The 25,935-nt window shown below is 52.0% G+C and overlaps 1 protein-coding gene across 6 annotated transcripts in view; it reads right to left on the bottom strand.

The window, feature by feature from the left end:
* The window catches only part of WDR59 (WD repeat domain 59), a 117,468-nt gene that overhangs the window by 44,446 nt on the left and 47,087 nt on the right, over window positions 1–25,935 (bottom strand). For all 6 annotated transcript variants that reach the window (XM_044986898.1, XM_044986899.1, XM_044986897.1 and 3 more), the window contains 7 exons: window positions 24,363–24,495; window positions 10,976–11,100; window positions 9,304–9,468; window positions 7,910–8,005; window positions 6,319–6,475; window positions 4,741–4,810; window positions 4,256–4,409 (listed from right to left, as the gene is read on the bottom strand). In XM_044986898.1, the coding sequence (XP_044842833.1) occupies window positions 4,256–4,409; window positions 4,741–4,810; window positions 6,319–6,475; window positions 7,910–8,005; window positions 9,304–9,468; window positions 10,976–11,100; window positions 24,363–24,495 (900 nt within the window). The remainder of the gene's footprint in view (window positions 1–4,255; window positions 4,410–4,740; window positions 4,811–6,318; window positions 6,476–7,909; window positions 8,006–9,303; window positions 9,469–10,975; window positions 11,101–24,362; window positions 24,496–25,935) is intronic.

Raw genomic sequence — 25,935 nt, 5'->3', positions numbered from 1 at the left:
ATAAGATTTTCCTTTTCCCCAACTCTTAATTTTTCCTTCCTTTTTGCATTTGAGTTGGATCAGCATAATCTTGGTCACATTCACTGACTCGTGCTATGCAGTCAAAATACGCCTTTATAAAAAAATATTCAACACAGACTGTTTCCAGAAGCCTTAAGGATGAACTGTATGCTTCCTGAATAAATATAAAACCTTGATTTGGATTCAAAACCACTTTGAGTACAAATGGGTTGGAGTCAAAAGGGGAGACCTAGCTCATCTGTGCTGTCTGCAATAGCATGCCAAGCCATTTTCAGCCGATAAAGGACAGTCAGAGCTGTCAACCATGGTCTGAGCCTCTGGTACAACCTACCCCTGGTATCTCATTGCTGGGACATTTCTTCCATCACCATCATCCCCACACAAAGAACTTTAATATCAACAATGCAGTAAACTGCATTGCCATGAGAGAGTTGTTCATATTCAGCTTGTTGCATAGCTAAGCAGGACAGAGTCATGCTGGGAGGATTCAGAGAAAGGCTTACCAGGAGAACTACCCTTCCTTCAGTTGCGGGCACCTCCAACAATCTTCACAAGAGAAGGAGGAAGGACCCAGCAGTGAGAAATTAAATATAGTTGAGACAAGCAGAGAAAGAGAATTCAGATTCCCTTACTCTGCCTCACTCAAAGAACTGTTCTATTGAAGGCACCATTGGATGGTCTCATTTATAGTGCCTCAAAGTAGTACTGAGTCTGGCACATGCCCTTGCTGTACGGATCTCATGGCAGCGTACGGGCAGCAGCATTATTAGGGATGATTCCCCTGGGACTGAGATCTCAGTTTTGGGCTTGTAATGTTCAGATCTGCCAGCCAGGTAGTGTGGATTCTGAAGCTTTGATACCAGCACGTGAGTGCAAAGTAACAAGACCATGGACATCAGAGAAATCAGGCAAATCCATCCACTGTCTTATTACCAAGGAGGGGATGCTGTGTTTCTCTCATGGAACGGATTTGCGCAAGAAACTGATGGTGTTAGTTCCTGAGCCAGGAAAGAAGGCAGTGCTCTGCACATGAGCCCGGAGAGAACTCCCAAACGCTGCTTTCTTTTCTTGAAATTACTTAAGTTCCAACCTCACAGAGAAAATCATGAGGCCGGAGCCCATCCAAATCAACAGAGCTGTGCAGTTCTTTGCAGGATCAGGACCTTGATTTGTAAACAATTCAGGGCAGGCCCTGCCTTTTACTATATGTTTACACAGGGCTGGGTACTAGCATTATACAAACGAAACAACAGAAAGTTACAACTCTCCCTCGACACTACCCATATTGCTGAAACCCTCTTGGCTGGTGGGACTTCTACTAGAAACCCAACTTTTCCTGGCTAATTATTGTGAGTCACTTTTTTAGGGATTGGGGGGGGGGAAGGGGCAGCACATTAATTCTCAGAGATCCATTTTCAATTTTCATGTGGAGCTCTCAGTAGCTTAGCTGCCTCTCCAGGAACATTAGAGTATATTTTCTGTCTGGCAATGTATAGATGTCATTTGTTTGTTGATTCCAGCCATCCCTTTGGTAATGACTGCTATGGATACAGCTGCAGAGGCGTTTGCAGTTTAAACATCTGGTTATCTTTCTGAAGTATTCATTTTTTTGGCTGAAATTTACCTTGGCTGGTCTCTGCCAGAAGGGGATTTTGTTTTACATTCAAGGTAGATAAAATTGATTTTTTTGAAAACAAAAGCAGTTTTTATTTCAATTGGATTTTTTTTATTTTGTTGTTTAAATATGTTTTTCTTTTTAAAAATAAACCTGTTTAAAATGAAATCTGAATTTAACCCAAAATATGTTAAGGCCTAAATTTATCATAATCTCTTAAAATATTTAAATAAAAAAGAAATATGCTGAATCCATGAGCCTCTATAAAAAACTCAAAAGGCTGCTTTTCTATATAAAAGAAAGAACCAGGAGAAAAAAAACATTTAACTTTTGAGGTCAAATTTTATAACTATGGCACAAATCAGCCTAAGTAATTTAGGAGACTGTCTCATTTTCAAGAGACTAGGGGAGGATTAGGAATGTAGGACTAGGACTAGGTCACTTTCACTTAGGCAGATCTAAAAATGTTCCCAGGCTGACCTGAAATAATCAGTTTAATTCGCTGACTACCGTTAAACCCTCTGTTTAATAAATCATTTAGCTATAAACATGAAACGTGTTTTAATGGTTATATCTACCAATGAGAAAGCACCTTTCTTCAGAAAATAACCAAAGTACAAAGGGAAAAGTGGATTAAAATCAATTATTTAAATTCAGGCTTTCCACTTGGTGATTTAAATTGATGGTTTAAACGGCCTATTTACATTTGTATTAAAACCAATCAATCCTCCAGAGCAAGGAGTTGACAAGATCCAGATTTTTATTTTTTCTAATCCTAAAAATCTTGGAAATTAAATGATAAAAAAACCCCAAACCATTAATGTAACATGAAGGCTGTGAGATCAAACTCTGAGAAGTAAGGAAATCTCATTCCATGACTCCTCTGACTCACTCAGAAAAGTGTCTGACTTTTTCACCTGCAGTGATATTGTGCGCGGTTCTTACTTTCTTGCCCTGCTCTTAGAGTAGCCTGGACAAAGAAAAGCCTGCAAGGCTGGGAGGGGAGGACATATGAGTCTATCTGTGTTTAACCCAACACAACAACACACACATGCTTGGTCATGTAGGTTTTTCCTGGACATATTAGGGTCGTGTCACCATCAGTCCATGGGCTGGAGGGGCAGGTCCCATAAAAATCACACCCAGATGCACATTAAGTGCACATTTTTAGACTAGCCTGGCATGTTAGCAAGGTGTGTGTCAGGGCCAAGCACACTGAAGAGGACAGATTGGGGCAGCTCTTCAAACAGACTCATGTGAAGGCAGGGACAGGCTGGAATGCTAATGATCAGGCAGCACGGCAGTGCCCATTGAAAGGAAGTTTGAGTGGAATATGGGCAGAACCGTGCTACTCTAAGAGAGCTTACTGGGGGCGATATGGAGGCAGGGCTTTTGATGAGGAGAGGTCCCACTAGGGGCTCCGCCCATGGCTGACCGTTCTGCTGCCTATCAGCTGAGCATAATGCAGACCCATGAGGAAACACACATCAAAGCAGGGTGCTGGAAAATCAGTTCCTCTTTTGCTGCCCTGCCAGGACCAGAGGCCAGGGCTCTAACTCTCCATGCCAATGCCGAGGAAAACTCAGGCTCTTAGGCAGCCAATGGATGGCATCTCTTTGCCCTGCTTTAGGCATCTGGGAAGCCATCCATTGCTGCAGGAGAAACGCTATACCTGAGCACAGGCCTTGGGCCGTTTACTTTGGAAGTCTGGAATTTTAAGGCATTCTGTAAATAAGCTTATACGGTTCTTTGAGTTCTTTGTTTCAAGCACGTCAGTTCACCCTGGAACACTGCAAGGCTGGTTACTCACACAACACCTGCACAACAGGCATCTCCAGGCCTGCCACCAAATTGCTCTTTTAGAACTTCTTGCAGCCTCACTTATTCAGCCCTTCTTCCCACAATGTAACAGGACACAGTGGTGAGAAAACAGGTCACTATCCCCAAAAGGTTTGCTGAGTCAGGACTAGCCCACTCTGCAATGGTAACAGGTGCTGCACTTAACCTACCCAGGTGGGCTAGGGACATCTTGTCACAGTCTACGTGTACAGCAGCTAGCAAAATGGGCCACCGTTGCCAACTGGGGCATCCAGGTGCGACCACCGACAACCCCTCTAGAAATGGAGGCAGCTCCTCCTGGAGTTTCTCAATGAGCCCGTGCCAGAGGCCTGGCTCTTTACCCTGGAGTATGTCAGGGAAAGCAGACACAGGCCACCTGGTTACGGAGATTCTTGCTCTGGAGGCTCTAGAGCAGTCCTCATTTGTTCTGCAGCCTCCACAGCCATTGCTAGGAGGAGCTCTGCGTTCAGCAGCACAGGGAGCGCCCTAGTTAGCTAGGCCTACCTACAGCAAGGGAATCAGTCCAACGAACAGCAGGTTCAGAGGGAAGCTGAAATAAATGGGCCAGTCAAAACAGAGGAGCAATCAATGGACAGAGAAACAACACAAAGGAGCCAAGCCACGGTGACTTTTTACCGGAGCGGCTCATAAGGGAATGCGTCCCTGGTAGAACGAAGAAGCTCCGTGGACACTAATGTATGTGGTTAAGGGCAGTGATGCTAATGGGCGAGAGAGAAGGAAAGCATGTTGTTACAGGCACTGGGAAAGGTTTTCCCTTACCCTCTCCTTGTAGTAGAAGGAGCTGATGGAGACCTGCTCCTTCTCACTGCGGGTGGGACTCCCACTGTACAAGCGCAGATTGCCTGGGGTCTCCGTACGGATCTTCATCGGCGTGATCAGGCCGCTGTGATAGGCTGATAAAGCCGACAGAGATCTGCCAAAGAAGAGAACAAGCTTTCAGTAACTTACCCCTGGCAAACCGCCACGAGAGTTCCAGCTAGAGCATGTCACTAGCCTGGCACCACTGTTATTTCTGGCATGTATTAACACGGGAAAGCTCAGCTGAAGCAAGCGACCAGCATCTCTGAGTTCTTATACTTCCTGAGATCAAGGCACTAGCAACAGAACTTACTGAAAGCCAGTGGCTCAGCAGCTGCTGTCCTCCCAGTCTCTAGCCCTTAGCTCCAGTCACTGGCAAATCCATTCACCAGTGTAATCTAGGGGGATTTTACAGGCTTTGCTCGAGTGCATGACTTTGTGCTCACCTGGGAGTAGGTTCTGTAGGAGAGACTGCACGGTGCATTGTCATGGGTCTTGTGAAATATACCAGGTAACCTGTGGAGACAGGACATAAAACCCCATTCAGAGCAGATAGGATCTGAACATTCGCAGCCCTTTCCCCTGCCCTAAGGGGTAGCTTTCACAGTGATGCCTGTGGATTTAAGGCACACAAATCCCACCAACAGTAATGAGGCATGCGGCAGGATGCCCACAAACCAGCCCAGCCACTCTCCCCTCAGCTCATCCTGGTCTGTAAATGCCATCCAGACAATCTGATTTTTCTCAAGCCAAATCTACTTCCCTGAACCCATCAAAATAAAGAGCCCAGCTATGTCAGAGCTTTTCAATCCATCAGCTCCTCATAGCTGGCTCCAAGGAGAGGAGAGGAAGGCGGCGAAGCCCTGTCCTTGAGCCGTAACTCTGTGCTGTCATTTGTCAAGCGCTAGGATACCCCAGTGAGGAGTGTGGTATAAATAACTAGACAGAGAGGAGCTGCTCTCACTGTTCAGACTTGCAGCGTAGGCCCAGCACAAGATGAAGAGAGAGATGGTACATGTGAAGTTCGTGCAAGTCTACGTCCACGTGGTAGTGCCCCCGACAACCTACTGCAGCCCAGTACACCCTGTCTGCCAGCACGGCACAGCAGGCTTAGCAGATCCAACCTGTCTGCACTAACCTGCTTCACTTTGTCCTGTGAAATGAGTGTGGCTGCTGTACATGGGTTTTATTACCCCTGCCACACAAGATTTTCAAACCGGAATGCAGGCAGGGCCCTGGAGAGTCACTCTTGCATCTGAAGCAACTTTCCACAGTTCCAGAGCCTAAACAGGCCCTAATCTGCTCCTTGAGAAGCACACACCCTCCTGAGAAGCTGGTTATTAATGACCGTGCCCTCACTTCTCGACGAGGAGTTACTGGGCAGCAGGAGTTACTAACAGACAGGCTCCCAGATGGCATGCTGAGAGCTTACTGCTGGGAACGAAGGTACCAGTGTGCAATGGTTCAACCCGGGGGAGGGGAAGGGCTCCTCCCCACGGCAAACTGCTGCGCGTTTTGGCTCCCTGACCCACTTGTCACCTGTGCCACCCAGTCACAGGTGACAAGTGGGTCAGGGAGCCAAAACGCGCAGCAGTTTGCCATGGGGAGGAGCCAGGGTGCTATGCCACTGACGGGGCAGGGGAGGCATGCAGATGCCCACCTGCTGCTGGAGAGGGGGTTGTGTTCATGCCCAAGACACGGCCAGAGCCCCCCTATCCCTGATAGGTAGCAGCACCTCCACTCCAGCAGGTGGCTCTAGATATTTTCAGCTCTTCTTTGTCTCCCAGTTTCACACACCAAAGACTGCCCACAACATGGCCCAAGAGCAGCTGCGAACTAGTGCGATTCCTACAGAACTCTGACAGCCCTGGCACTCTAATCTCGCCCCCTGTCCGCCGGGGGGCCAGCGACAAGAGCCTGCCTTTGCTCCAGGGTGAGTGCCCACTGTCCAGGGGGGATCTCCAGCAGGCAGATCAGCTCATTGATCCCTTGGTGGATGGCTCTAAACCAGCCGTCAGACCAACCTGCACCACAGAACCTGGCTCCAGAGGTCCGTGGAAATGGGATGTTGGAATCCTGGTAGGAGCCGTAGGCATTAGATACTCGGGCGAAGGTGGGCAATGGTGGTGTTACGGTGTTCGTCAGAGCATAGGGGTTGCTGGAGGTGCTGTCCTCCTGGTTCTGAAACAAAAGTTACCCAAGATCACGCTGCGAGTCTCGGAGGAAAGCTCTCCTCACAAACCTGTGACTCGGTCTGGCTCCATGGCAACCTCTTGTCCTGTAAGCCCAAAGAGGTCAAGCACATGGAGTGGTTTCTGCTCGGCGGTGGGTGTGTTCACTGCTTGGACTCCTTCCCCTGCTCAGCTCACAGAGCCTTTGAGGAGTACTTGACCCACCTTCCTTTGGTTTCATGGCTGCCTTGAGCAAGGAAGTGGAGGTTAAGAGCTCAAAAACCCAATGGTCTCAGAGGCAAGATGGCACAGAGGGTTTGGCCTTCAGACTCTGGACTCCTCTGTTATAGCAACATGTAACAGATGGGGGAGCTTGGCTTAGCTACGTGTCCCATGCACCATGTTGCCACACAACGCAACACGACCAACGTCTCTTTAAGGGGGACCACCACTGGAACAGCAGGCATGCCCAGGTCAGGCCTGTGGGGCACCGGCAGAGCTGGGTGTTGGGGAGGGCAGGAATGGAACCGCGGTAGCTGCAGATCAGAGTGCTGTGTGTATGGGGTGGAGGCTGAGGCCGGATGGGATAGCAGAGCTGCTGCAGATGAGGACGGATATAATTTGTTCTAGACAGTGGTGTCTGGCCCAGCTGCATCGGACACCAAGAAGTAAATAAAACCCAAACCTGCTGAAATCCAGGAAGAAACCCCCAAGCTCCCCTGGGGACTAAAACCTGCTCCCAGCATTGCAATGCAGACAAACCAGGGGCCTCAGACAAACGTGCCCTGGCCGAGCCAAGTGGGGGCAGCCCGCCTGTAATGACGTCCCTAGAGAACATGAGGGCATGGGCTCAGCAGAGCACATGCTTAGCTCAAACCCAACTCACTAGCTTTGTTTAAAGAAAAAACCTGTAGGTTCCTTGAAGAAGGGTGGAAGGATCTTTCAGTCAGAGCCCAGCCTGTACCGCTGACCCCATGTCCTGAAGCCACCAGCCCAAACAAGAGTTAATATTTCAGCTCTCTATAGCTTCTCCTGCATGGCAATTTCCCAGAGCCAGCTCTCCCTCCGCAACCAACACTCCCCTGCCAGGCCTCCCAGTGACGCCTATTGGAAGGAGAGTAGCTGTAAGTTCCCTCACAGCTAGACCCCCTCCATACTTCCCCGCAGTGGCCTGTGCTGGCACAGGCTGGGAGTACAAAGCCAGGAGACACCTCAAACTTATGAACTCAGGGAACAAATACTCAGGGTCTGATTTTGAGAACTGCGTACATTCAATCACATGCTCAATTTGCCCTCCTCCCACCCCCCTTTACCAAACATCTACATAGGCCGAGTCTCAGAGGTCACCAAAGGGGCATAGGGTGTCTGACAAGGCTGGGAGCTCTGCAAAGGCAGAAGGTGCAGGGAGAGGAGGAAAGCAGGAAAAGTGTGCAATCCTTCCTACCACAACGGACTCCAGGTAGGAGACCAGCTGACGCAGGCAAGGCTCCAGGCAGCTCTGGTTCCGCTTCACTTTCTGCAGGGAAGTGTCGTTCAAAATCTGGAACAGGCACAAGATGCAGCTTGGGTCATCTTACCCATGACCACACCTCCCCACTAGCTCTTCATCTGCAAAGCAGCTGGGCTTCCAGAGTCCATACCATGAGTCTGGAGGCCCGGAACACCTCCCGGAGCCCTCAATACAGGCAAACTGACCCACACTCTGCTTTGAAAAGGACTGTCATGTTAAGGCACAGCACTGGCTATTTGATCACTGAAGTCTGTTACTGGCTCTGCCACGGACGTGCTGTGTAGCCTTGGCTAAGTCACAGCTATTCTGTGCTTATTTCCCTGTCCATAAAGCAAGGGGGGATATTGACCCACCGCCCAGTGGTGACAAAGATTAAAAAGAAACACTGGCAGCAGAGCACACTGCCAGGGGCCAACAGCATCCCTGGTGTACACCCAATGAAGTCAATGAATACACTTGCACCAGGGATGCATCTAGATCACTGTTTTTCTTCTAGGTCCTACGTAAAGTGGTACTTTTATCTAGGACCTGGCCCTCCTCACTTTGTCACAAAGGTCTGGGAGATCTAGGCCAAGGTTGGCATGTTTAAGATCTGCTTCCTCTTGGTACTGGGCTCCCTCTACTTCTCCTCCTCCTGTCCCAGATTCCAGACAGGACAGTGACCCATGGGAGGCAGACCTCTGCTCCTTACAGCAGCACCAGGGGGAGAAAGAATTTCAGCAGCTCGAAGCCAAGTGCGGACCCTGCATTAGCAGCCAGCCTTGGAGCAGGGAGAAGACGAGGGATTAGTAGGGGCCCTACAAAAATTATCCAGAAAACTCAGCTCAACCCTACATTTTAAAAAAGGGCAACAGATAAAGAAACGAGCCCCGCTGAGCTTTAGAAGAGCTTAATGAGGAAGCAGCGGCCAAAGGGATCGGTAGCAATATCCCAGCAAAGCCCTGTGATCTCTGGGTAGCTGGGATTGAGGGCATTTTTCTGGGCTGTTATTGTAGCAGCAGGGTGTGGGGTGTACCTGTTTGAGAGCGTGGGGCACCCAGGGTGTTCTAGGAAGCCCTCCCATTGGTTTCCTCGGGTCATACACACACCGCGATGAAATCCGACAGCACGTATATTGTGTTGGTGCAAGTTACACAGCAGGTGAAAAACGGTCAAGAAAACTCAGCTCAGGAGGCCTAAAATACATTGGCTCCTGAGCAATGATCTGCAAGTCACATTCAGCCCTCAGTGTCCCCTTCCTGGACTTGAGCAGTCGAACATGTCACTGAACCTGGGCTCCACATACCAGATGCAGAGTGCACCCCCCCAACGCACGCACACATCCCTACCTTCAGCAGCTTTGCCTTCATTGTGGAGCTGATAGTGGTAGTGGGGGCAAACTGGAAGGAGGGTGCAGCATTATTAGGATACTGCACAGGGAACATCACCCGCATCTTGACTCTCTGGTTGCCACAGTGCACAGACACCGTGCAGCTGCGATTCACCGCATCCATCTGCGAACAGAAAAGCAACCACTTCTGATGCAGACCTCCCAGGGCCGTTAGCCATACAGTGGCTGAAATCTGCCCCAAGGGGCTGGTCCCTCTGCAGAGGCCCCACCAGGCTGCAATGCACACTGTGCACAGGGGCTGCGAACACAGAGATAGCAGAAACTCCAGACACAAATGGGGGATTGGCTCAGCACGTCCCAGCTTTGCACTGAGACTGCAGGGAGACAGCCCACTCTGCAGTGGAAGCTGCAGGCAGGAATTGGGAGAATCCATTCTTAATATGGCCATATCGGTCCATCCCATGTCACTGGGCAGCTCCTCGTTTAGTGGGTTAACCCTATGCACCCCCTCCGGAGAGCCTGGCCCTTTGGCTCTAAGAGGGCAACAGCAGCACCTGCCAGACAAACCCTGTAACCACCACCTACCAAGTCAGCTGCTCCAGAGCTCTCCCCTAAGCCACACAGCTGTCTCTCCTCCTGGCAGGCACCATATACAAACAGGAGCTTGCTGTGTAAGGGTGAGTCCAATCCCTAAGAGGCAGCGTGGCCTAATGCCTAGGGCACTGAGTTGGACTCGGGACACCTGGGCTCTACTCCTGATTCTGCCACTGACCTGATGAGAGACCTGAAGCAAGTCACTCTGTGCCTCGGTTTCCCCTCCGGCCCTTTGTCTTGTCTATTAAGATGATAGACTCTTTGGGATGAGGGCTGTCTTTCATTAGATGCACACATACAGCACCTTGCACAATGGGGCCCTGATTTCTGTTGGAGCCTCCAGGCTCCACTATAATGCAAGTAATAATGATGCTGGGCTCTGGGACTCACCCAGTTCAGTGCACCTGGCCTGCTAGGTAGGAGAAAGGGACCCCAAAGCTCTCCCTGGCTGCTTCCAGAACCACCAACTGGGGGATGGGAGAGGTGGGGCAGAAGGAGCTGCAGGGCTCCCCGCCTTCCTCCTCATTAGGGGCCTCCAATCATAGGTTTTAAACTTGAGCTCAGGCCAGTCCTCATGCCTCACGCTTACAAAACATCATGAGGGGCAACACTGCCTCCCAGCAAAAGAATGAGCTCCCAGCGCACTTCCAGGGCTTCAGCCCCTGCCCATCCCCAGGGGAATAAGCCATTCGGAATCACCCCACCTGGAATCCAGCCACCGCCCTACCAGAGAACGTCAGCACTGGGGAAATTCTTACAGCGACTTCCTTCCAGGCAGAGATTTCCCCAGTCTGCCACTTAACAGCAACAGCGAGACTGGAGCTGTGGCCTGGGAAATACCTCCCCACCCCGTGCATCTGTGGCCTAGAAATCCCTGCACCTCCCATCCCCTGTACCCGTGACCTGCGATTATCCTACCATTGGCCTAGGGAACGTCCTGCATCCATAGCCCAACATAAGTGTTGTTTAAAGCAATCAGCCTCGTAGTGCTGGGAGAGGGTCCACAGCACAAGACACTGGACGATCCAGTCCTGCCCGCATCCCCTGCTGTCAGCAGGAGGATATTTTCCCTCTACCTCCACATTGACGTTTCGGATCTGCACGTTGATCAGGGAAAACTCCTGCTGGAGTGTCTGTGGCAGGCCCAGCTGGTCTGATTTTCTTCCCACCAGGAGGTCATTCTGGAAGTCTTCCTTTAAAGCTGGCAGGAGAAACGGAAAACAAACAGGCTGAGGCAGGCTGTGAAAAAGACGGTTACTCATCTTTGTAACTGTTGTTCTTCGAGATGTGTTGCTCATATCCATTCCAGTTAGGTGCGCGCGCGCCGCGTGCACGTTCGTCGGAAGACTTTTACCCTAGCAACACTCGGTGGGTCGGCTGGGCGCCCCCTGGAGTGGCGCCACTATGGCACCGGATATATACCCCAGCCGACCCAGCCACCCCTCAGTTCCTTCTTGCCGGCTACTCTAACAGTGGGGAAGGAGGGTGGGTTTGGAATGGATATGAGCAACACATCTCGAAGAACAACAGTTACAAAGGTGAGTAACCGTCTTTTCTTCTTTGAGTGATTGCTCATATCGATTCCAGTTAGGTGATTCCCAAGCCTTACCTAGGTGGTGGGGTCAGAGTGAGACGTGGCGGAATGCAGGACCGCAGAGCCAAAGGCTGCATCATCTCTAGATTGTTGGACCAGAGCATAGTGCGAAGCAAAGGTGTGGACCGATGACCAGGTAGCTGCGCGACATATTTCCTGGATTGGTACATGGGCCAGGAAGGCGGCTGATGAAGCCTGAGCTCTGGTAGAATGGGCGGTGAGATGGCCCTAGGGAACATGAGCCAAGGCATAGCACGTGTGTATGCACGCCGTTACCCAAGAGGAGATCCTCTGTGAGGAGACAGGCAGGCCTTTCATCCGGTCAGCCACTGCAACGAAAAGTTGGGGGGATTTTTGGAAGGGCTTTGTCCGATCAATATAAAAAGCGAGCGCCCTACGGACATCTAGGGAGTGTAGCTGCTGCTCCCATGGGGATGAATGATGCTTCGGGAAGAAGACCGGAAGGAAGATGTCCTGATTAGTATGAAAGGCCGACACCACCTTAGGGAGGAACGCCGGATGTGGTCGCAACTGTACCTTGTCCTTGTGAAAGACAGTATACGGTGGGTCTACCACAGGGGTCTCAAACATGCGGCCCGTGGGCCGCATGCGGCCCGCGGAGCTCTTCCCTGCGGCCCGCGGAGCTCCCCCACCAGGGCCGGCTCTAGAGTGGGGAGCCCAGAGCCTTTTAACTCCCAGCCGCGGCTGGGAATCAGAAGGCTCCGAGCTGCCCGCCGCGGCGGGGAGCCCAGAGCCTTTTAACTCCCAGCCGCGGCTGGGAATCAGAAGGCTCCGAGCTGCCCGCCGCGGCGGGGAGCCCAGAGCCTTTTAACTCCCAGCCCCGGCTGGGAATCAGAAGGCTCCGAGCTGCCCGCCGCGGCGGGGAGCCCAGAGCCTTTTAACTCCCAGCCCCGGCTGGGAATCAGAAGGCTCCGAGCTGCCCCTTTTAACTCCCAGCCGCGGCTGGGAATCAGAAGGCTCCGAGCTGCCCGCCGCGGCGGGGAGCCCAGAGCCTTTTAACTCCCAGCCGCGGCTAGGATTTGCTGGGGCGGGGGGCGGCGCTCTGGCGGTTGCGGGTCGGCGGCTCCGGTGGACCGGGGCCATCTGCCGCCCTCCCCAGGATGCCGCCCCAAGCGGGTGCTTGGCCCGCTGGTGCCTAGAGCCCGCCCTGTCCCCCACTTACTGCCTGTCGCCGCCAAACTCCCCTCACCCCGCCCCCCTCCCCGAGTTATTTTCTGTGCCTAAGCTCCCCGCTCGCTGCTCCCCAATGTTTGGGGCCGGGTCTCTCCCCTGGCCCCACCTGCTGCCCCCACGTGCCTCCCCCCAGTGTCTCCCGGCCCCCACTTGCTGCCCCCTCACCGCCCGGGAGCCTGCCCGGGAGCTCAGGCTGACTCCACTCCTCCGCTATGCCGGCTTCCGGCATCACCTGCTGCCGCAGGGTCCTAGCGCCCCCCTGCACTAGGGCCAGGGCAGGCTGCCCTTCCCCTGCCCTTCTGCCCTAGTCCTGAGACTCTCCAATGCCCCGAGCCTCTCCAATGCCTCAAACCCCTCACCCTCAGCCCCACAGCCCTCACCCCTGCACCCCCTCCTATCCCCAAACTCCGTCCCAAAGCCTGCACCCCCACCCCCTGCCGCAGCCTGGAGCCTGCACCGAGCACAGAGCCTGCACTCCAGACCCCCTCCCCCACTCCCACCCAAACTCCCTCCCAGAGCCTTAGGCAGTAAATCTAAGTGCGTGTTTTGTCCTTTGAGTGAGGTGCATTACTGAGTGTATATATTTATTAAAACTGTAGATTCTACATTAAAGTGTCAACCAACACTGTCACAATGACATAACCAAAATTAGTACAAAATTTGACAAAACGTCAAAATTAGCACTGACGTTTCACATTACAGTTAAAGAAGTTAATAAAAAAGTTAATAAATTGACTTTTAATAGCATACTATATTTTAATACTATACTACTATATTACTCTTCTTTTTTTTTCTGCCTACCTCCAGGCGCTTCCCGCCGCCAAGCCGCCAAACAGCTGTTGGTGGCGCTTAGCACTTTCCAGGAGGGAGGGGGGAGGAGCGGGGAGCCGCGCACTTAGGGGAGGAGGTGGAGAAGAGACAGGGCAGGGGCGGGGCCTCATGGAAGGGGTGGATTGGGGGTGGGGCCAGGGGCAGCAAGGGGGCGTGTCAGTGATGCGGCCCTCGGGCCAATGCACTAGTCCTCATGCGGCCCTCGGGGTCATTTGAGTTTGAGACCCCTGGTCTACCATAAGCGCTCGAAGTTTGGAGACCTGTCTGGCCGATGTAATGGCTACTAGGAAAACTGCCTTCCAGGACAGGTATAGCAGTGAGCAAGTTGCCAACGGCTCGAATGGCGGAATCATAAGCCCGTTTAGGACTAGGTTGAGGTCCCAGGTAGGGGTAGGGCGGCGTACCTGGGGGTAGAGGCACTCCAGGCCCTTGAGAAATCAAGTAACTAAGGGGTGGGAAAACACGGAGTGGCCACACTCTCCTGGATGGAATGTGGAGATGGCCGCCAAGTGCACCCGCAAAGAAGATATCGCCAGGCCCTGCTGCTTGAGGGACCAGAGGTAGTCCAAGATAGTAGGGATCGAGACCTCCAAGGGAGTAGCATTCCGCGTCTCACACCAGCAGGAGAAGCGCTTCCACTTGGCCAGATATGTGGACCGAGTGGAAGGTTTCCTGCTACTCAGGAGTATATGCTGTACCGGAGCGGAGCAGCGTAGCTCTGATTTGTTTAGCCACGCAGGAGCCACGCTGTGAGGTGGAGGGCCTGCAGGTCTGGGTGGTGGAGATTGCTGTGATCCTGGGTTATAAGGTCCGGGTGGAGTGGCAGGGTAATTGGGCTGGCTATGGAGAGGTTGAGCAGTGTGGTGTACCAGTGCTGTCTGGCCCACGCTGGCGCGATCATGATTAGATGCGCTCTGTCCTGGCGGAGTTTTAACAGGACCTTGTGAACCAGCGGGAACGGTGGGAAGGCATAGAGCAGTCGGTGCTTCCACGACATGAGGAATGCGTCCGAGATTGACCCCGGTGAAAGACCCTGGACGGAGCAGAACACCTGGCATTTCCTGTTCGCGCGAGATGCGAATAGGTCTATGTGGGGAAAGCCCCACTTCTGGAAGATGGAATGAATAATGTCTGGTCTTATCGACCATTCGTGACACAGGAAGGATCTGCTCAGCTGATCTGCCAGAGTGTTCCGAACCCCTGGGAGAAAGGACGCTACCAGGTCCATCGAGTGGGCTATGCAGAAGTCCCAGAGTCGGATGGTCTCCTGACGGGGGGGGGAGGGGGGGGAGATCAAGTCCCTCCCTGCTTGTTTATATAATACATGGCCGTTGTGTTGTCTGTAAACACTGAGACATAATGGCCGTGCAGATGCTTCTGGAATGCCTGGCATGCCAGGCGGATCACTCTCAGCTCTCGGACATTTATGTGAAGCGCCAGTTCCTGCGATGACCAAAGGCCCGGGGTGCGAAGGTGTCCGAGGTGAGCCCCCCATCCGAGAGATGACGCGTCTGTTGTCAGGGATAGTGAGGGTTGTGGCGGATGGAACGGTAACCCTGCACATACCAGGGAGGGGGTTAGCCACCAGTCGAGGGAGCATAGGGTGCTCGGTGGAATGGTGACTATTGAGTCCATTGGGTCCCTGCCCAGACGATACACCGAATTGAGCCACGTTTGGAGGGGGCGAAGGCGGAGCCTGGCATATTTGGTTACATAAGTGCAGGCAGCCATGTGTCCTAGGAGACCGAGACAAGTGCGAGCCGAGGTCGTGGGGAAGTTCTGCAAACCTCGGATGATTGCTGCCATTGCCTGGAATCGCGGCTGAGGCAGGTAGGCCTTGGCTAGAGTGGAGTCCAGGGTAGCTCCTATGAAGTCTAGCCGTTGTGTGGGGACCAGTGTGGATTTCTCCATATTGAGCATCAGGCTTAAACATGTAAATAGGTCCCTGACGATGCCTATGTGCTGCATGACTTGCGCCTGGGAGGTCCCTCTGATGAGCCAGTCGTCCAGATACGGGAAGACGTGTATCCCCCGTCGGCGGAGGTGTGCGGCGACTATGGCCATACACTTTGTGAACACCCTTGGGGCTGTGGAGAGGCCAAAGGGAAGGATCGTAAATTGGAAATGTTGATGGTTGGCCACAAAGTGAAGGTACCTCCTGTGCGGAGGAAAAATGGTGATGTGAAAGTACGCGTCCTTCATATCGAGGGCAGCATACCAGTCTCCAGGATCCAAGGACGGGATAATGGTCCCCAGGGAGACCATGCGGAACTTCAGCTTTATCATGAACTTGTTGAGGCCTCGCAGGTCTAGGATAGGCCTGAGGCCTCCCTTCGACTTGGGGATCAGAAAGTAACGCGAGTAAAAACCTTTGCCCCTTTCTTCTTTTGGTACCTCCTGTATCGCGCCGATGGTGAGGAGTGTCTGCACCTCTTGCAAGAGGAATTGCTCGTGAGAGGGGTCCCTGAAGAGGGACTGGGATGGAGGGTGGGAAGGCAGGGTTGAAACAAATTGGAGGTGGTATCCTTGTTTCACCATGCGTAGGACCCAGATGTCTGAAGTCAATTGGGACCACGCCGGGAGGAAATAGGAGAGGCGGTTGGAGAAGGGAGGAAAAGAATCCTGTCCGGAAACTGGTATGCCATCCTCGGGCGTACCTTCAAAAGGCAGACTTTGGTCCCGCTGGTGGTTTGGGGGGACCGTGGTTTTGGCCCGCTTGGGGCCCTGATTGACGTCTACACCCACCTCACCCGCGCTGTCTGCTAAAGTCTTGCCTGTGTCTGGGCACAAAGTACGGGCGGTAAATTTGGGGACGGAGAGGTCTGCGCTGGGTCACAGGTGTATGCATGCCCAAGGAACGCATGATGACCCAATTGTCTTTTAAGCTTTGTAGCCTGGGGTCAGTCTTTTCCGAGAACAGACCTTTACCATCAAAGGGTAAGTCTTGGATGGTATATTGTAACTCTGGCGGGAGGTTGGAGACCTGCAGCCAGGAGATACGTCTCATGGTGATCCCAGAGGCCAGAGTTCTGGCTGCCGAGTCGGCCGCATCTAGAGAGGCCTGGAGGGAGGTTCTGGCTACCTTCCTCCCTTCCTCTAGGAAAGCAGCGAATTCCTGGCGGGAGTCCGGGCGGAGTAGTTCTGTGAATCTACCCACCTCCGCCCAGGTGTTGTAACTATATCGGCTCAGTAGAGCCTGCTGATTTGCTACCCGGAGCTGTAGGGCGCCTGCCGAGTACACCTTGCGGCCGAGTAGGTCCATTCGCCTAGCCTCCTTGGACTTTGGGGCTGGCGCTTGTTGGTCATGGCGCTCCCTCTCGTTGACCGATTGGACAACTAAGGAGGAGGGAGGACATACAGATATTCGTACCCCCGAGAGGGTACCATGTATTTACGCTCGACCCCTTTGCTGTAGGGGGGATGGAGGCTGGGGTCTGCCATAAGGTGTCGGCATTGGCTTGGATGGTCCTGATGAAGGGCAAAGCCACTCTAGTGGGGGTATCCGCCGACAGGATGCTGACCACTGGGTCTTCGACCTCCGGGACCTCCTCTACCTGGAGGTTCATATTGAGCACAATCCTCCTGAGGAGGTCCTGATGGGCCCTTAGGTCCGTGGTCTTGAGGCCGGGCACTTCTTGGAAAACTCCGGCAGGCACATCCGAATCGCGGTCTTGGGCATAGTAGCTGTCCGCGTGGGACGACACCGACGTATGTCTGAATGGCCATGGAGGAGCAGAGAAGCCTTGGGCAGATGTCCCGATGGACCTGGCTCCCCTACGTACCGGGGACCGGTGTCGTAAAGCATCTCGGTACCGAGAGCGAGATCGGGACCTGCGACCGGAACGGCGCCGGGAGGTCGACCGAGATCTTGAATCCCGGCGTCGTGAGTGGCTTCGGGAGGCACGGTGCCGGGAGCAGTGCCAAGATCTGGAGCAGTGCCGTGAGTAGTGGGATACCGACCGGTGCCGCGAGTCTGACCGGTACCGTGTAGCGGAACGGTGCTGGGACTGCGAGCGGCATTGAGAGCGGGAGCGCCGTCTGGCCCTGGAGCATCTGGGGGACCATGATCGTGAGCGGTGCCGGTCCGCTTCGCCGACAGAGGGTGGTCTAATCAAGGTCGGTTTGCCTATGGATAGAATGACCCTCACCGGCGGTGCTGGGGGTATAGGCAGTGCCAAGTCTGTCAAGGCGATCAGGTCTCTCGCCGCTGAGAACGCCTCCGGCGTGGACGGCATGGTGAGCTCTACCACGGCACGCGCCGGGGAGGTAACAGGCGCCGGACTCGACGGCCCTTGTGGGACCGGAATCGATGGTGCCGGCTTAGTCGGTGCCGCAGCGGGTGTCGGCGCCGGGCGATTCAACTTAGGCGCACTCACTGGCCGCGGTGCTGGCGGTGCCGAGGCGGCAGGAGTCTTAGCTTTCCTCACCCTCGGGGAGATGGAGCGCCGTAGGGCTGACTTCGGTGCCGGCGACGTCCGGTGCCGAGAGGCCTTGGGCGTACCGGTACGGTCTGGTGCTGAGGAGGTGCTTCTGGTCTCCGACTGACCAGCGCTTGGTGCCGAAGATGGAGGGGTGACAGCTGCCTCCATGAGGAGCTGTTTAAGCCTTCTGTCCCGCTCCTTTTTTGTTCGTGGCTTGAAAGCTCTGCAAATGGGGCACTTAGCTGTTAAGTCCGATTCCCCGAGGCACTTCAAACAGGAGTCGTGCGGATCTCCTGTCGGCATCGGCCTGTGGCAGGCCGAGCACGGTTTGAAACCCAGTGAGCCGGGCATGGGCTCCGACACCGGGTGCGGGGAAGGGGCTAATCCCCGAACCCCTCTAACTATTACTACACTAACTATACTATTAAACAAATATATATATATAAATAAAACTATAAAAAAGAATTATAACTATATACACAATAACGAATGAGAAACTACGAGTAAGCTAGGGAAGTGGAGGTCAGCTAAGCCGCGCTCCACTGTTCCAACGACCGACACGGGTGGTAAGAAGGAACTGAGGGGTGGCTGGGTCGGCTGGGGTATATATCCGGTGCCATAGTGGCACCATTCCAGGGGGCGCCCAGCTGACCCACTGAGTGTTGCTAGGGTAAAAGTCTTCCGACGAACGTGCACGCGGCGCGCACACACCTAACTGGAATGGATATAAGCAACACATCTCGAAGAAGAAGGGAAGCTTCAGGGGACCCGCCAACCTCCTGGTGCACAAGGTGCCCACGGCAACAGGCACACAACACCCATCAAAGAGCATGTGACCATGGGTACCACTCAGCTGTCTGGGAGCTGGGCCCAGCCCCTGAGCCAGATGGACAACACTCTCTGAAGCCAGTGGGAAGAACCGCAGGCTGGATGGGGCCCTGGAGAACCCATCCTTTGCAAAACATGGCCAGCTGCCCGCTGCTTTCCAGGTGGAGTTTAAGGCTTGTTTTTTTTTAATCTACAAAGGCCTAACTTCCTTGGGCCCTGCCTACTCAAGAGAGACCCTCCCACACAATATTACTAGAGCAGAGGGCAGCAGAACTGTAGCTCCTGGCTCCTAGCAAGGGCTTTGCGCTTTGGTATTCACCTCTGCACCTGCTCCAAGAGAGACCAAGTCTGATGGCTTTAGGACACACTGTAAAGTGTGCACGTCTAAACGCATACTTCTAGCAGCCAGCTCTACTGCTCACGTGGCCTGTCTGACAGCTAAAGCATGCAAATAGGAGGAAGATTCCCTTCTCCTGAGCTGGGGCCTCCTGCCTCTCCAAGGATGGCACTAGCTTGGCCACCATTCTGAGACAGCCAATCCCCACAGCAGGCAGCCACAGAGAGCAGGCTCTGTCCATTAGAAAGGAGATGGCCTCTTACACCTCACTCGTTCTCTCAGCAGGGTGGGCGGGCTATACACCCGTAAGCACTCTAGGTAGCTCTTCGGGGATTGTGCCGTTTGACTGGAGATTAGCTAATGTAGTTCCTATATTCAAGAAGGGGAAAAAAAGTGACCCGGGTAACTACAGGCCTGTTAGTTTAACATCTGTAGTATGCAAAATCATGGAAAAATTTTTAAAAGAGAGGGTGGTTACGGAGCATGAGGCCGATGGCAACTGGGATAGATTACAGCATGGATTTACGAAAGGTAGATCGTGCCAAACCAACCTGATCTCCTTCTTTGAGAAAGTAACAGATTTTTTAGACAAGGGAAATGCGGTGGATCTAATATATCTGGATTTCAGTAAGGCGTTTGATACGGGTACCGCATGAGGAATTACTGGTTAAATTGGAAAAGATGGGGATCGAAATGAAAATCCAGAGGTGGATAAGGAGCTGGTTAAAGTGGAGACTGCAGAGGGTAGTATTGAAGGGGGAACTGTCGGGTTGGAGGGGGGTTACCAGTGGAGTTCCTCAAGGTTCGGTTTTGGGTCCGATTTTATTCAATCTATTTATTGCTGACCTGGGAACCAAGAGTAGGAGTGGGCTGATAAAGTTTGCGGATGACACCAAGTTGGGAGGTATTGCCAATTCGGAAAAGGATCGGGATATCCTCCAGGGAGATTTGGATGACCTTGTAAACTGGAGTATTAGTAACAGGATGAAGTTCAATAGTGAGAAGTGTAAGGTTATGCATTTAGGGATGACTAACAAGAATTTTAGTTATAAGCTAGGGACGCACCAGTTGGAAGTAACGGAGGAGGAGAAGGACTTAGGAGTCTTGGTTGATCGTAGGATGACTATGAGTAGGCAATGTGATGTGGCCGTTAAAAAAGCTAATGCGGTCTTGGGATGCATTAGGCGAGGTATTTCTAGTAGGGATAAGGAGGTGATAGTCCCGTTATATAAGGCGTTGGTAAGACCTCATTTGGAGTATTGTGTGCAGTTTTGGTCTCCCATGTTTAAGAAGGATGAATTCAAACTGGAACGGGTACAAAGAACGGCCACTAGAATGATCCGAGGAATGGAAGGCCTGTCATATGAAAGGAGACTTGAGGAGCTCGGCTTGTTTTCCTTAACCAAAAGAAGGATAAGAGGAGATATGATTGCACTCTTTAAATATATCAGAGGGATAAATACCAGGGAAGGAGAGGAATTATTTCAGCTCAGTGCTAATGTGGACACGAGGACAAACGGATATAAATTGTCAGTCAGGAAATTTAGGCTTGAAATTAGACGAAGGTTTCTAACCATCAGAGGAGTGCTATACTGGAACAGCCTACCGAGGGAAACAGTGGGGGCGAAGGACCTCCATGACTTTAAAATTAAGCTAGATAAGTTTATGGAGGAGATGGTATGATAGGATAAGGGGCTTAGTCAATAGGTCAATTAAGTGCCACACTGGTAAATAGTACAATGGGTCAATGATATGATATCCTTAAGCTTTTTCCAGAGGGTATGGCTGGAGAGTCTTGCCCGCATGCTCGGGGTTCAGCTGACCGCCATATTTGGGGTCGGGAAGGAATTTTCCTCCAGGGTAGATTGGCAGTGGCCCTGGAGGTTTTTCGCCTTCCTCCGAAGCATGGCGCAGGGGTCGCTTGCTTAAGGAGTGGGTGGATCGGCATATGAGGCCTGCATCTTGCAGGAGGTCAGACTAGATGATCATAATGGTCCCTTCTGATCTTGAATTCTATGATTCTATGATTCCTGAAGGCCAGTAATAGCCTTGCAAGGCCAGAAGACATTTAAATGACTGAGGTGACACAATGGGAAACCAGGAATCGTGGGCAAGGCAAAACTCGGTGAGAGTTTCAGAGGCTTTGGCCATATATTAGTGTACCTCTTCCCGTGGCCTTTCCTGACCATTATGGTTGTCTGGGTTGGGTCGACTGCACACTTAGTCAGCACCGCGTCAAGGGTAGGTACCACATGATGGCCAGCCCTTGATTGTGGAATGACCTTCACAAGGTCTCCGCCGGAGGCTATTTTTAGGGCATGAGGCAAGTCCTAGTTAATTCTGCTGGCCTATTCTTGTCCCTGGTATTTTTTTCAATCTATTCCCCCTTTCATTTCCCATGCTGGGAACTGCTCCTTTTGTGGGAGGTTTCCATGAGAATTCTTGGATTAGCCTCTGGACCAGATATTTTTGGCTGTTGTATTTGGCTGGGTGGGTCTCTTAGCTGTTAATTAGTATTGCCCACATGCTCAGGGTTTAACTGATCGCCATATTTGGGGTCGGGAAGGAATTTTCCTCCAGGGCTGATTGGCAGAGGCCCTGGAGGTTTTTCGCCTTCCTCTGCAGCATGGGGCACGGGTCACTTGCTGGAGGATTCTCTGCAGCTTGAGGTCTTCAAACCGCAATTTGGGGACTTCAATAACTCAGACATAGGCTAGGGGTTTGTTATAGAAGTGGATGGGTGAGATTGTGACCTCCTGCACAATGCAGGCCACAGACTAGATGATCATAATGGTCCCTTCTGACCTTAAAGTCTATGAGTCTATTATAGTGCTTAGATGCCTTGCAATAGGGGCCTGAGAAATGGATTCAGCAAAGGCCAGTGGCTCTCAAGGAAGAAGGTGATCATTTCCTGAACAGAAGACACGCCTCTAATCCTCTAACAAATGGCCACTGCGGTTCCCTGGCGTGGGAAGTTTGGGAGAGGAGATGACTTCTCTTCCGTCTCCCCGTTGGACTAGTGTCTGATCCTCAAGAGCCTGCACAGTCATCTGGATTCCTAAGGATCTCGAATTGTCAAACAGACTGTGGACATTGTTTTATATTGAGGGAGGAGGGCTTGGGTCTTATTTACAGAGCATTGTTCTCCTCAAGCATCCAAAACACTGTACAAATGTTAACGTATGGATTGCTTTGTCTACTGCTGAAATGCAGCTGCGTCAGGGTGAACAGCAGCAAGTGTTTAACTGCACACATCAATGCTTCACAACAGTTTTAGGCTGGGAAGGGCCAAACAGAACAGCCAGGACTCGTATGTTTTTTGATCCTGTGGCCACAGCATTTATTGCAGAATCTACTCTCTGCTTAAAACAAAAAAAAACCAGCCCTCATGGCTGCAAAGGAAAGCTTACAAACTCAAATCAAATGGAAACTGATGCAGCAATTTTGACAGGGTGAACATACCCCACGCCCAGCTGGGTTAACTCTTAGTTGTGGGGAGAGACAGGAGAGCACATAAAAGCACATGAGCTGCCAGGTCAGGAGGAGAGAGCCATGGCCATGGCTCATTAAGGGTGCTCTAGACTAGGACAAGAGGTGCTGTATTTCATAGAATCATAGAACTGGAAGGGACCTCGAGAGGTCATCTAGTCCAGTCTCTGCACTCAAGGCAGGACTAAGTATTATCTAGACCATCCCTGACAGGTGTTTATCCAATTTGCTCTTAAAAATCTCCAGTGATGGAGATTCCACAACCTCCCTAGGCAATTTATTCCAGTGCTTAATGTCCAGCCTAAACTGCCCTTGCTTAAATTTAAGCCCATTGCTTCTTGTCCTATCCTCAGAGGTTAAGAAGAACAATTTTTCTCCCTCCTCCTTGTAACAATCTTCTATGTACTTGAAAACTGTTGTTATGTCCCCCTTCAGTCTTCTCTTCTCCAGACTAAACAAACCCAATTTTTTTCGATCTTCCCTCATAGGTCATGTTTTCTAGACTTTTAATCATTTTTGTTGCTCTTCTCTGGACTCTCTCCAATTTGTTCACGTCTTTCCTGAAATGTGGAGCCCAGAACTGGACACAATACTCCAGCTGAGGCCTAATCAGCGTGGAGTAGAGCGGAAAAATTACTTCTCGTGTCTTACTTACAATACTCCTGCTAATACATTTTGCATAGGTTAGCTGGCTGAGGTGAGACATGGGGACAGGCGTTTGTATTTGCCCTTTTGCTAGGTTTCCCAGAAGGGTTTTGGTCTTTGCCAAAAAGGAGAATCAGCCCTGCTGCTTTGGGACCCTGCCATTTTCCCTATCTGCAAGGAAACAGAACCGGTTATTTAATACCCATTGCTGCCTAGGAGGAGGGGAGCTCCAAAAAGGAGCTACATCTCTCACCCAGGCCCGTGTTGCCCCTAATCTCAACTGCTGCAACCTCCTCCACTCTGGCCTTGGCAAACCCTATCCTGCCCTCACTTATATCCTTCAAAACACTGCTGCGCAGGTCTTTTCCCTAGCCTGTCACTTTGGTCACATCACCCCCTCCTTTAGTGTCCCTCCACTGGCTGCCCCTTCTCTGCTGAAAACACCAATTCCTTGTCTTCACTTGCAGGGCTTGTCATGGTCTAAACCCATCCTAGCTCCACCACTTACGTGCTGCTGAGACATTGACGCCTGCCTCAGCTGCTCATTTGTTCCATATGCAGAAAAATGCCATTGGGCCCTCTCGGGCTGCCCCGTGGGAATGGGAGACGCTCCCAGCAAACATCCACAAGCCACCTCATTCACCTCCTTCAGATACCTTCTTAGAATGTCCCTTGGATAGCGTACCAATGGCTAGCCAGTCTGTGTGCCGAGCCACTGCCCATCATGCTGACCAACTTCCTTGGACTCCACATCTGTCTGCATCCACCTGCTGTCTCTGGTCTTACACTTCAATTGTAGGCTCCATGGGGCAGGAACCACCTTCCTAGGTCTGCCTTTGCCCAGGGCCTGGCATGATGGGGCCATGATTCATGCCCAAGACCCTGAGGCAATACCACCATACAAATCAATGCTACTAACAATAGAGACAAGGAACGAGTTTGCTTTTGGGGGTATTTTTTCCTTTCACGGGTGGACGACCCCTTCTTGCCAGGGTTGTGGCAGCCACCCTCCCACAAGGATGGTTAAGCAGGCATGCGTCTGTCTCTTAGTCAGAGCACGACCACCGGCTTAGAGATGACCTCCAAAAGGTTTCCGTTTCAAATAGCAAAAGAACTTCTCTCACCTTCCTCGTCTCCATGCCCAGCGCTATGCTGGGGTTCAGAGTCCTGGGTGTGGAGGGGCTTATCCGGCTCAGGCAGGAGGGCAATCCCATCAATGAGTTCGTCAACCCCGTCCAAGATATCATTAGCGCACAGCTGAAAAGAACAAGCACACCCACGTGCTGCGTCACAGGGATCAAACAAAGGCAGCCCAAAATACATGAGGAACGATACAGCAGCTCATCTCTCCAGGGAGCTTAAATTAGCCAGGTGGGCGTGTGCACAACAGCCACATCTCAAAGACCCTGGCACTGCTTTCCTGCTGGCGCCCTGTGATGAAAGACATGGCTTTTCATCAGAGAAGAGGCCTGGCCTTTGTCACCCAGCCTGCTCAACCACATCTCCCCCCGTCACTTGCAAACGTGGCTGTGTGTGCATGCCCATGAAGCAAGTAGGGGGATAGATTAACGAGTGGTTAGCCAAGTTTTATTCTAAAATAAAGGAGATTTGACTTTTCTAATGCCATCCCATGACAGACTGATCAGTACGAGCTAGAATATCATGTGCCATGACTTGCTTTGCTTTTTAAAGCCAGTACTAGGACTTCTGCATTTTTGCCATTGTTATTTACACTATGGTCAGGACTAGCAGCCCCAAATTAAAGGCCACAACCCAACTGGGCTGGGCAACGCCCAGACAAATAGCCAACAGGCCCAGAGAACTCTCAGCCTGGATTTACAAGACACAGGAGAGGGTGAACAGACAGATGTGGAGAAGGACACAGTGTTGCCATGGCAAACTACCAGACTTACTCATGGGCATCTCCCTGGGATACAAACAACAGGTTTGGACATAGGAGAAAACTAATAGAAATCATGCAAAACTGCCTGCTAATGAGTGACGGGACACAGTGTGATCTGGCTGGAGGCGATGGGTCGAAGAGCCGCTAGCCTCGCAAGTCGGAAAGCAAGAGAGGCCAGCTGGGACCAACGTCCTCATCAGAGCTTTGCACCTAGTATTCCAAGCCAGAAGAAGGTGCACATAGTCTCAGCCTTGACTCCCTCGGAGGGTTGGGTTCCTGCAGCACTGAGCCACCTGTGCCCAGGTGTGCGGGGGTCTGCAGAGGCAATGCCTGCTGGAGAGTTTTAGATTCTGCAGTTAGCTTGAGGTAGTTGGTAACCCTTCCCACTGATACTGGACACCACCACTTCACAGTGCACCTGCTGTTACAGCAAGACTGAGTCTTGCTGTTCCTGTGAAGCCTTCGTGATTCTGTATGTCCAGTGGGAAACCTCCTGGCTAGCAAACATTTGTCTGGAGCACAGTGCAGCCTGCTGTACATTACAGGTCAGAGTTAGGCTCCATCTACACTACACACCCTGGCGGCGTGTAGCATACGGATAGCCATACGCTGCAGTGAGCAGTGCAGTACACCGCATCCACACTGGTGTACAGCGCCACACGTGAGTGAAAGGCTCCAGCAGTGGGGAAAGGTTTCCCCGCTGCTAGAGTCTTTCCCTGAAGGAGGGAAAGAGCTCCAGCACAGGGGAGCTATCAGAGCCTTTCCCCCGTGCCAGCATCTTTCCCCACAGTGGG

This window comes from Mauremys mutica, chromosome 14 (assembly GCF_020497125.1).
Source record: "Mauremys mutica isolate MM-2020 ecotype Southern chromosome 14, ASM2049712v1, whole genome shotgun sequence".
NCBI lineage: Eukaryota > Metazoa > Chordata > Testudines > Geoemydidae > Mauremys > Mauremys mutica.
Note: the sequence above shows the minus strand (reverse complement) of the source record. Positions and strands in the feature narration are given on the sequence as shown.